The 12,500-nt window shown below is 39.3% G+C and overlaps 1 protein-coding gene across 1 annotated transcript in view; it reads right to left on the minus strand.

Annotated features, from left to right (window-relative positions):
- LOC143032338 (cadherin-AgCad1-like) overlaps window positions 1-12,500 on the minus strand; it is a gene marked incomplete in the record, with an annotated part of 140,109 nt that overhangs the window by 102,788 nt on the left and 24,821 nt on the right. Inside the window, 1 exon segment of the mRNA XM_076196951.1 lies at window positions 7,991-8,065. Within this exon segment, the coding sequence (XP_076053066.1) occupies window positions 7,991-8,065 (75 nt within the window).

Here is a 12,500-nt window from a genome sequence, read left to right on the forward strand (position 1 = left end):
GTAGTAGAGATTGTGTTAGGATTAGAAATGGATTAGAAATCATACGAAAATCGACTAAAACATATGAATCTGTTTTCCCTAAAAAAAGCGTACACTCAGAGGTGACTTGATACTGGTCTTTAAAATTCTAAAGGGAATTGACAACATCAAAAGTGACAAAATTTTCACATTGAATGAGAATCAGACAAGAAACAATGGTCTCAAACTGTCCGGAAATAGATTCAATTGGAAGTAGGTAGAAACAACTTCGCCATCCGTGTAGTTAATGAATGGAATAAACTTCCTGCACAGGTAGTGCAATGTAGTTTAGTTCGAAGCTTTAAGAATCATTTAGATAAACACCTAAGCAAGATGCTGTATTATAATTAATTTCATATTATTTGTTTTTGTTTTGTTATCATTTGTCTGTTTTGATTTTCGTTTATTATTAGTTACAAGTCAATTCATTATTATTTATTATTTACCTGTTTGTTTATCATCTAACTATACCTATGCATTTATTTATGTATTTTATTTGTTATTTACATTATTATAGTTTTTATTTATTAATTTATTATTATGATTTTCATTCGCATCCGACCTAGATATGGACCAAAAGGTCTCATGTCGGCATGCTCCGCCTTTGTAATCCTTTTGAATGGTTTGAGGTAAAGGTGGGACTTCGTCAGGGATGTGTTATGTCGCCCTGGCTGTTCAATATATACATGGATGGGGTGGTGTGAGAGTTGAATGCAAGGGTAGTGGGTCAGGGATTGGAGATGAGTAAAGAAAATGGAGAAAAGTGGGAGGTGAGCCAGTTTTTGTTTGCTGACGACACTGCGTTTGTAGCAGGATCAGAGAAAGGATCGAGGAAGTTAGTGACAGAGTTTGAGGTGTGTGAAAGAAGGAAGCTGAAGATAAATGTGGCCAAAAGTAAGGTGATGGGATGTACAAGGGGAGAGAGTGACAACAGACTGGAAGTGAGCATTAAGGGTGAAAGACTGGAGGAAGTGGATAGTTTTAGATACTTGGGTGCGAATGTGGCAGGAAAGGGAAGAGTGGGGGTGGAGGTAGAATGTAGATTGAGAGAGAAGCGAGTAAATACCTTGGTGGATTAAAAAGTGTAATGAGAAATAGACATCTTGGAATAGATGCTAAGAGGAGGTTATATGAAGGAGTGATTGTGCCAACAGCATTATACGGGGCAGAAACATGGAACATGAGAGAGGAAGAGAGAAGGAGTTTGAATGTGTTTGAGATGAAATGTCTGAGAAGTATGATAGGGGTTACTAGGCTAGATAGAGTGAAAAATGAGGAGGTGAGGAGAACAGGGAGGGAAAGGTAGTTGGGAGATAGGGTGAGATGAAAGAATATTGGGATGGTTTGGACACATGGAAAAAATGAGTGAAGAAAGACTAGTAAAAGAGGTTTGGAAGGCAGAGGTGAAAGGAGTGAATATGAGGGGGCTTCCTAGGATGAGATGGATGGATGGGGTAAAAGGGGCATTAAGAAAGAAAGGAATCTCTGTTCAGGAAGAACGGGAGTGGACAGAAGATTTGGGTGAATGGAGAAGAGTTGTGTATGTATAATGCTGTGATGCATGAGGGGGAGTGGGTGGGGGTGGGGGGGGTGAGGGACCATATATGAGAAATAAATTGACGCAGCCCGAAGGGATTTCTCCCCATCTCCTTTTCTGCATGAGGGGATGGAGAGGGGAGGTCGCCGAATTTATTAAGCAGCCTTGCTGTGGATGTGCTGTGTCTTGTGTCACTGCTTCTGACCCAGGGCAGTGGACAGGATGCAGGGATGACCTGTCATTCAGGAGGTTACAAGATAAAAGAGAGGGAGGAGGGTGGAGGGGAGTGGAGTATATAGGGGATGGAATGGGTGGGAGTGCTTTCTATGCCTTTTTCTTTTTGGCTACCCCCGTGTAAGGGGGAAAGAAGCCTTTGGTATATGTATGTATATCATATATACATACATACATACATACATACATATATACATATATATGTATATGTATATATATATATTATATATATGTATATATATATATATATATATATATATATATATTAGTATATATACATATACCAAAGGCTTTTTTCCTCTACACGGGGGGTAGCCAAAATGAAAAAGGCATAGAAACCACTCCCACGCTTCCATTTCCTATATATTACACTCCCCTCCACCCTCTTCCCTCCCTCTTATCTTGGCACCTCCTGGATGACGGGTCATCCCTGCATCCTGTCCACTGCCCTGGGTCAGAAGCAGTATCGCAAGAGACAGTACATCTACAGCAAGGCCGCTTCATAAATTCGGCGACCCCCCCTCTGCGTCCACCCCATGCAGAAAGGAGAAGACGGGGAGAAATCCCCTCGGGCTGCGTCAAATTTTTTCTCATACATATTTCCTCACCCTCCATTCCCCACCCCACTCCCCCTCATGAATCACAGTATCATTCATTCACTCCTATCTTCTGTCCTCTCCCGTCCTTCCTCCACAGACACTCCTCTCTTTTGTAACGCCCCTTTCACCCCATCCATCCATCTCATCCTAGGACGCCCCCTCATATTCACTCCTTACACCTCTGCCTTCCACACTTCTTTTACCAATCTTTCTTCACTCATTTTTTCCATGTGTCCAAACCATCCTAATACTCTTTCATGAACCCTATCTCACAGTTCCCTTTCCACCCCTGTTCTCCTCCTCACCTCCTCATTTCTCACTCTATCTAGCCTAGTAACTCCTATCATACTTCTCAGACATTTCATCTCAAACACATTCAAACTCCTTCTCTCTTCCTCTCTCATGTCCCATGTTTCTTTCCCGTACAATGCTGTTGGCACGATCACTCCTTCATATAATCTCCTCTTATCATCCATTCCCAGATGTCTATTTCTCATTACACTTTTCAATCCACCAAGGCATTTACTCGCTTCTCTCAATCTACATTCTACCTCCACCCCCACTCTTCCCTTTCCTGCCACATTCGCACTCAAGTATCTAAAACTATCCACTTCCTCCAGTCTTTCACCCTTAATGCTCACTTCCAGTCTGTTGTCACTCTCTCCCCTTGTACATCCCATCACCTTACTTTTGGCCACATTTATCTTCAGCTTCCTTATTTCACATACCTTCTCAAACTCTGTCACTAACTTCCTCAATCCCTCCTCTGATCCTGCTACAAGCGCAGTGTCGTCGTCGTCAGCAAACAACAACTGGCTCACCTCCCATTTTTCTCCATTTTCTTTACTCATCTTCAACCCCTGACCCACTACCCTTGCATTCACCTCTCACACCACCCCATCCATGTAAAGATTGAACAGCCAGGACGACATAACACATCCCTGACGAAGTCCCACCTTTACCTCAAACCATTCACTCTCTCCATTTCTAATCCTAACACAAGCTCTACTTTTCTCGTAAAAACTCTTGACTACTCTCAACAGCTTTCCTCCTATTCCATATATCTGCAGTACCTCCCACAGTGCCTTCCTGTCTACCCTGTTGTAAGCCTTTTTCAGACACATAAAAGCCCAAAAAACTTCCTTATCTTTTCCTATAGCTTTCTCACATATCTGTCTTATCACAAAAATCTGATCTACACAACCCCTACCTGTCCTAAACCCACACTGTTCCTTACCAATTACTCCCTCTGTTCCTCTCCTAATCCTCTCCAAGACCCACCCATAAGTCTTCCCAACTACGCTCAACAAGCTGATCCCTCTGAAACTACTACACTCACACTTGTCCCCCTTTCCTTTGTAAAGCAGAACTAGACAGGCACTCCTCCAGTCCTCCGGCACTCTACCCTCTCTTAAACAAACATTAAATAACATCACCAGCCAGTCCACCATAACTGTACCTCCTTTCTTCAGACATTCTGCAGGGCATCCATCCAGACCAGGTGCCTTACCTGCTCTCATCATCTTAACAGCTGCTTTCATTTCATCCTTCCCTATTTCTCCTCCATTTTCCTCCCTCATCACTCTCATTTTCTTAGCGCTTCCTACTGCAACTACCTTTCCCTCCCTATCCTCCTGCACATTTAGCAACTCCCTAAAATACTCTGCCTACCTTCCTCTCGCTGCCTTCTCTTCCATTATCATCTCTCCATCTGCACCTTTTACCTTTTCTTCTCTACTTAATTCGCCTCCTCTTTCTCTTTTAATTTCCTTCCAAAACATCTTTTTATTGCTTTCAAAATTATCTGTCATAATCTTACCCCATTTCACATCTGCTCTCCTCTTTGCTTCTGTTATCTTATGCTTAACTTCCCTTCTCTTTACTTTGTACCTCTCATACGATTCTTTGTTTCCTCATCCCACCACTCACTACCCTTCCTTTTATGTCCTCCCGCCCTCCTTGTTCCACACACCATCTTTGCATACCTTATGACTCCCTCCTTGAACCATCCCCATTACTCCTCCACTCCTAGTTCTACTCTATCCTTTACTCCCTCCCACTCCTCTTTCAGTTTCTTCTTGTACTCATTCTCCTTTTTTTCCTCATTTAAGCAGTTCACTTTAAGTACCTCCCTACGTTCTGCCCTTTTCCTCTTTCTCCACCTATTCTCCACTCTCAATTTACCTTCCACCAGAAAATGATCTGACATTCCCCCACTCTCTCCCCTTAGAACATGTACATCCTTAACTCTTCTTACCATACTCCTGGTCACCACTATATAGTCCATTAACGCTCTGTCTGCTACCCTTCCATCCACCACCCTCTCCCATGTGTACTTATGCTTGACTTTCTTCCTAAACACTGTATTTGCTATCATCAACTAGGGTATTGGCTGTATGTTATTGTGGCAAAGTAGCATACACTTGATACTTTAGGGTCTATATGGGGCGCCCCTACGGGCCAGATCCACATATCATTTTGTTTGTGATAGAGGAAAACTCTGTTCATAGAGAAATGATGACACTTTTATACTACGACTATCCCTCCATTATGCTGTCCCCCAACCCCTTGTTACTGTCCTGTACCATTTCTCCGAGTATTCATTCCCTTTTTTCGCCGACCCTGTGGTGGGGGAAGAAAATGCTACCACCAAGTCTTTCCATTTGAGTCGTAAAAGGCGGCAAAAAACGGGACGGGGGATGGGATTAGGAGTCCTACTACCTGTAGCCCCAAAAGGGGTCATTCCTAAAACAAGAAGTAAAGGCATAAGAGGGTCTGGGAGTTTTCCAAAGAGTAACCTAAGGTTTGGGTCTTTTAATGTGCGTGGATGTGGTACAGATGAGAGTAAAAGGGAAGAGATAGGCAGTATATTTGTGAGAAGAAAGATGGATGTGCTGGCTTTGAATGAAACTAAAATGAAAGGAAAGGGCAACTCTGAGTTTGGGAGTGTAGCTGGGAGGTACTCAGGAGTGAAGAGGGGACGAGGGAGAGAAGGGGTGGCTATACTAGTAAGTGAAGAGATAAGTAAGCGGGTAGTGGAGTGGAAGTAGGTTTCATCAAGGTTGGTGTGGATGAAGATGAAGCTGGGAAGGGAGATGTGGGTTTTTGTAAGTGCGTATGGACCTGGTAGTGAGAAGAGCGTAGAGGAAAGGGAGGCTTTTTGGGCAGATATAAATGAGTGCATAGAGGGATTAGGGAGAAATGTCAATGTAGTTGTATTGGGAGACCTTAAGGCTAGGGTAGGAAATAAACCAATAGACGAAGTGATTGGGAAGTATGGAGTTCCAGGTAAAAATCGCGATGGAGAATTGATAGTGGAGATATGTCTTGAAAGAGAGTTGATGATAGTATATATATACATATATATATATATTTGTATATATATATATATATATATATATATATATATATATATATATATATATATATATCTACTATAATAAAGTAGTAGCCTCTGTCTGTCTGTTTGTTTGTTTGTTCACGAACTCCTCCTAGAGTTTTGGAGATAGACCCCTATAACCATATATATTCTGATGCCCTGTTACTCCAGGTACTTAAATAACTATAGTTCATCAAAAAAAAAAAAAAAAAAAAAAACCGCCACTACCGTTAGCATGCATGGCTTTTTGTGACAAAAATTACTATGATTAAACAAACCATTGTATGTGTCTATAAGTATTATCAATATTTGTAAGATTAATGTTGCCAAAAACTATGATAATCTTTGTAAGGAGAAAGCATGTAAATGTAAAATGATTGTATAATTTTACCAAATGTTGAAATATTGATTATTTTTATTTGATATTATCGCGGGCGGGCCAGTCCAAAGATGTTAAAAGTTTGTTTCAATTCTTCTCTTACGGCCGAGTACCGTTCACCATGTAGTGTTAACAATCCACTACAATGGTTAGGTTAAAGATTATTCACGAACTCCTCCTAGGTTTTTGCAGATAGACCCTATAATCTACTATAATAAAGTAGTAGCCCCTGTCCGTCTGTCTGTTTGTTCACAAACTCCTAAGGTTTTTGGAGATAGACCCCCATAACCATATATATTCTGATACCCTGTCACTCCAGGTACTTGGATATCTATATACAAAGGATTACAAAGGCGGAGCATAAAAAAAAAGTTAGGGCTAAGGGTTAGAGTTAGGTGGGGGCATGATGTAATAACATGCCACTTCTGTAGTATCCCCTTAATATGCATAGCTTTTTTGTGACAAAAATTACTATGATTAAACAAACCATTGTATGTGTCCATAAATATTATCTATATTTGTGAAATTAACGTTGCCACAAACTATGATAGTCTTCGTAAGGAAACAGCACGTAAATGTAAAATAATTGTATAATTTTACCAAATGTTGAAATATTGATTATTTTTATTTTATGTTTATCGCGGGAGGGCCAGTCAGAAGATGCTGAAAGTTTGTTTCAATTCTTCTCTTACGGCCGAGTACCGTTCACCATGTAGTGTTAACAATCCACTACAATGGTTAGGTTAAAGATTATTCACAAAATCCTTCTAGGTTTTTACAGATAGACCCCTATAATCTACTATAATAAAGTAGTAGCCCCTGTTTGTCTGTCTGTCTGTCTGTTTGTTCACGAACTCCTCCTGGGGTTTTGGAGATAGACCCCCATAACCATATATATTCTGATACTCTGTCACTCCAGGTACTTGGATAACTATATTTCATTTCCATGGAGTCCCCCACCACCAAGACCTCCTGATTTTCAGCCACTTCATTCTCCAACAGAGCAAAACGATTGGCTAGAGCCAGCGGTTGCTCCGAAGGACACCCGCCTGTCGAACGCGGGCGCGACAAATGGGACCCCACGGAGAGCCACTTGCTCACGGCAGTGGCAGAAGGTGAAGAAGTGGAACGCTCTTTGGGTTGTGAAGAGGATTCACTCTTCTCACAGATCGCACTCCTGAGAAGACGAATTTCCTCCTCATACATCCTGAGACGGTCCTCCAGGTTCACACAACCTTCACAAGCCATTTCGCTCCTCCTTCAGCAATACAAACGGCAAAGAGAAAATATAAATCAACAAAAAAAAACAAAGTTGTCTCTAAATAAAATAAATACACGAATCTTACTCTGCTTACCTTATAATATTACTCCTTTAGAGTACAGTACCAGAATACTGTTTTGATTCTATATTCATATACATATATATATATATATATATATATATATATGTGTGTGTGTGTGTGTGTAATATATATGTATATATATATACATATATGTATATATATATATACATATACATATATGTATTTGTATACATAAGTGTGTATATATATACATATATACATATATATGTATATATATATGTATATATATATATATATATATGTACATATATATATATATATATATATATACATATATGTATAAATATATATATATATGAATATATATATATTATATATATACATACATATATATATATATATACATGTATATATATATATATATATATATATATATATATATATGAATGTATATGTATATAAATGGTGGTTCTAGGTATATACGATCAGGTGGCAGTATCAAAGTAATAAATACATTATATGGATTAATCAAATACTTACAGCATCTAATGTGGCAGTTTCTCCGTAATCATTATCTTTATATTTGATCTTGTCTAGTAGAATATTTCCTGCATTCTGTAAATATGAAAATATCCAAAATTAAAAAAAAAAAAAATCCTGTTGATACGTTAGTATGTAATAGTTCCATGTTTTGTATATCCTATTCACCTCCATAGTTATAGGAATGAAGGAGACTGCAAGAGGCCATAAGGCTTATATTAGGCAGTTTCATGTCCATTACCACCTGTCATTCCCATCCATAAAGTTATCTAACCATTTCTTAAAACAACCGATAGTTTCAGCGCTCGCTACATGGTTACTAAGTTTATATATATATATATATATATATATATATATATATATATATATATATATATATACATATATATATATATATATATATATATAGTGTGTGTGTGTGTGTGTGTGTGTGTGTGTGTGTGTGTGTGTGTGTGTGTGTGTGTGTGTGTGTGTGTGTGTGTGTGTGTGTGTGTGTGGAGGGAGTGAACATGAAGGGACGTCCTAGGATGAGGTGGATGGATGGGGTGAAAGGGGCATTACAAAAGAGGGGAATGTCTGTTGAGGAAGGACGGGAGAGGACAGAAGACGGGTGAATGAAGAATGGTTGTATATGGATGAAGTTGTGATGCATGACGTGGAATGGGCGGGGGAATGGGGGGTGAGGTAGTATGTGTGAGCAAATTTTGACGCAGCCCGAAGGGATTTCTCCCCGTCTTCTCCTTTATGCATGGGGGGACGGAGAGGGGGGGGTCGCCAATTTAATGAAGCGGCCGGCTGTGGATGTGCTGTGTCTTGCGACACTGCTTCTGACCCAGGGCAGTGGACAAGGTGCAGGGATGACCTGTCATCCAGGAGGTGTTAAGATGAGAGGGATGGAATGGGTGGGAGTGATTTTATGCCTTTTCCATTTCGGCTACCTCCCTTGTAAGGGGAAAAAGCCTTGGTATATGTATGTATGTATATATACATGTATATATATATATATATGTATATATATATATAATATATATATATATACACTAAAACCCACTGTTTTTTTTATTTAAGAAAAGAAAGGAAATAACGATTCCCGTATATTTCGATCACTGGCTGTGATCCTCTTTAGCGAAATACAAAGAGAAAGCACGTACATTATACACAGAGGAGAGGGGTGGAGTGAAGGAACATGGACAAGACATTTCAGGTAGCGTCTATGATGTTGCACGGGCTTTGTGGCAAGTCGTCCGCTTTTACAATGGAAGGAAGTAATCTATTAACTGCCAAGGTGGTTATGTAATCAGGTAACCTTTGTCCATTTGATATATCAAAGTTAGGGAATTGTTTGATCAGGGAAGATTTAACGATTTTTCTTTTACAACTAAATTTAGATTTGAATATGATTTTTGCCTCGTCCCAATTTATGTGGTGATTATAGTTGGCGATATGTTGGAATACCGCGGAGTTCTGTTGTGCGTATTTGACTGAGTTTTTATGTTCTTTTATTCTTGTTTTCAATTCTCTACACGTTTGTCCCCAATATACTTCTTCACATCCTGAGCAGGGTAATTTATATACTCCAAGGTTTATGTCCTCTGATGCACATTAACTACTTTTCTGAATAAATTATTGGGGTAACTGGAATTAATATTTATGTTACCTTTTGGTAGCAATTCGGAAAAAATCATTGATGGATTTATCATAAGGAAGTTTCAGGGTGTTTTTCTGGATCGCACATAAAACATTCAGAAGATAATAGAATCTAGTCCGGTTAAAGATACATTTGTAAACAATTTAAATTTAAGGCAAGGAATGTAGAAACTTAAGTTTTATTGTTAAAAACGTGGTGGCCCAAACGTCCACTACCGCGAACATTATGGGTTAACCACGAGAAACTCCCTCACACCCTTTTCCTGTTCCCATCCATTGCCTCTCACTTTGTATATACACTCATGTTTGTTTCACTGTTGTATGTACCCTGAGGATGTCTAGATAGACGAAAGCGATCGATTATCAATTTATTATTTTCCTTGGTGGTTTTTCTGTACACACACACACACACACACACACACACACACACACACACACACACACACACACACACACACACACACACACACACACACACACACATATATATAGATATATATATATATATATATATATATACATATATACCTATATACAGTACATATATACACACACACACACACACACACACACACACACACACACACACACACACACACACACACACACACACACACACACACACACACACACACACACACATATATATATATATATATATATATATATATATATATATAAATATATATATATATATATATATATATATATATATACATTCCTTGTCACTTCTATTTTACATCCTCGTGGATGAAAGATCACTTTTGTTCCCCGCCACACTATAACAAGAACGCTCTATCTCTGCATGTATCTATATACCAAAAGGTCTGTTCTCCTTATAAGGGAGGTAGCCAGCCAAGTCGTGCACTTGAATACTGCCTGGATAAGAAGCAATGCAGTAAGAAATAGTACCTCCATGGCAAGGCTCGGCAGCCGACGCTGGTTTAACCCCACTATTTCATTATATTGCGACCTCGTCGTCCGTTTACGAGTGATTACAGAAGACAAGGAGAAATTTCTTTGAGCCGCTTCAATCTATATTCCATTCACAACCACTCTCTACTCACGGCTATCTTTTGCCCTTTCCCTTCCCTGCTCAAAAGACATTCCCTTTTTGCCTAAAGCCCCCTGCCCCCCATCTATTCATCTTGTTTTTGGTTCTCCCCTGAAGTACACTCCATTCACATCTGCCTTCCACACTATTTTTGCTAGTCTTTCTTCACTCAATCTTTCCCTATGCCCAAACCATCCCAGTATTCTTTGATCAGGTCTGTCTTCCAGCTCCCTTAATACCTCCACCATAATTCTCAAACACCTGTTTCCCTCATTCTGCAGTTACCTCCACCTCAACTTCTCCATTCCCTGCTGCATGTGACCTTAAATAGTTGAAGCTATCCAGTTTCTCTAGCCTTTCTCCTTTAAAGCCTTATTGACACGAGGTTCACTTAGTAGCCGTTAGTGCTAGCTGCAAGTTACCTTAAACCCTAGTCACACATTCAAGATTCTCGTCAAATGTTGTGAATTTGAAAGTCTGGAAGAAGACTTCGCTTACAATATTCTAGACTTCCCTAAGGACAATTCAACAGTCTGTCTAATATTCGTATAGGTTTCACTTCTTTTAGTTCGTTATTCAGGTTCTTAATATATGACCCAATGATGATTTGACGTTTCGAGATTCGAAAAACAAAAGAATGTAACCGAAGTCGTTTCTGCTCAAACGAACTCACTTGAGTCGCGTATGTGTTGATACGGGTGTGTTTCAAAGAAGTGACATTTCATAGGAGTGACATAACAAAGGAGTGACATAAATACCGTATCAAAGAAGTAACATAGCAAATGAGTGACAGAACAAAAATAGTAATTCAAAAGATTGACAGTTAAAAATGCACTATGAAATTTTTTTAAAAGAAAAATCAGAAATCATTAAGAATTCATTCGAGAAAGTAGAATAATAAAATTGTCAAAATATTCTAAAAAATCTTTTCTCCATCACTGAGATGATCTAGCACATCATAGTCGTTTACATTTCTTGACCTGAAATGCCAATTATGAGCAATTCCCCGGAGGAATTAAGTGAGAGAGACGGCAGGCCTCTCTTCCCTTCTGTCTTGTTCTTTTGTTTTTCTTTGTTGAACTGGTCCCTGTAATCAGTCACTCTATCTCCTGAGCCCTGCTGTGCTTTTCTTTTATGAGCTTCTTTATCACTGAATACACTCCCAAGTGATAACGTTCAATTACCGCTTCGAACCACCTATGCCAAGCCTCCAAGTTGTTGTTTGTTCTTGGAAGGTTGTGGGTTTGAAGATGATGGATAAGCCACAAAGGCGGGCTGAATCGTGGTAGATGACGTAATTGGTCTTGTTCTTTCTCTTTGATCGACCTTCCCACACATAAGTTTCCCAAAAATACTTATTCACTGCTTCAACTTCATTTGGAATACTATTTGAGAGAGCAATAGATGCATCATAAATTTCTTTTGGAGGTAAAAATTCGAGAGCAGAAATCTCTCTCAAGCTTAAGCCCACGTTGTCATTGGTTTTGTAAACATCGACTAGACCATTCTTCTGAATATTTCGGTATATCAGGTAATCTTTATGACCGTTGCGTATAGGACTCGCGTTGTCATTGGTTTTGTAAACATCGACTGGACCATTCTTCTGAATATTTCGGTATATCAGGTAATCTTTATGACCGTTGCGTATAGGACTCGAACCTACCGCTCAGAGGCCATTAGGCTACTGGACAGAAATCTCTCTCAAGCTTAAGCCCACGTTGTCATTGGTTTTGTAAACATCGACTAGACCATTCTTCTGAATATTTCGGTATATCAGGTAATCTTTATGACCGTTGCGTATAGGACTCG

Source organism: Oratosquilla oratoria, chromosome 1 (genome assembly GCF_046742065.1).
Source record: "Oratosquilla oratoria isolate Oo_2021 chromosome 1, ASM4674206v1, whole genome shotgun sequence".
NCBI classification, from domain to species: Eukaryota; Metazoa; Arthropoda; class Malacostraca; order Stomatopoda; family Squillidae; genus Oratosquilla; species Oratosquilla oratoria.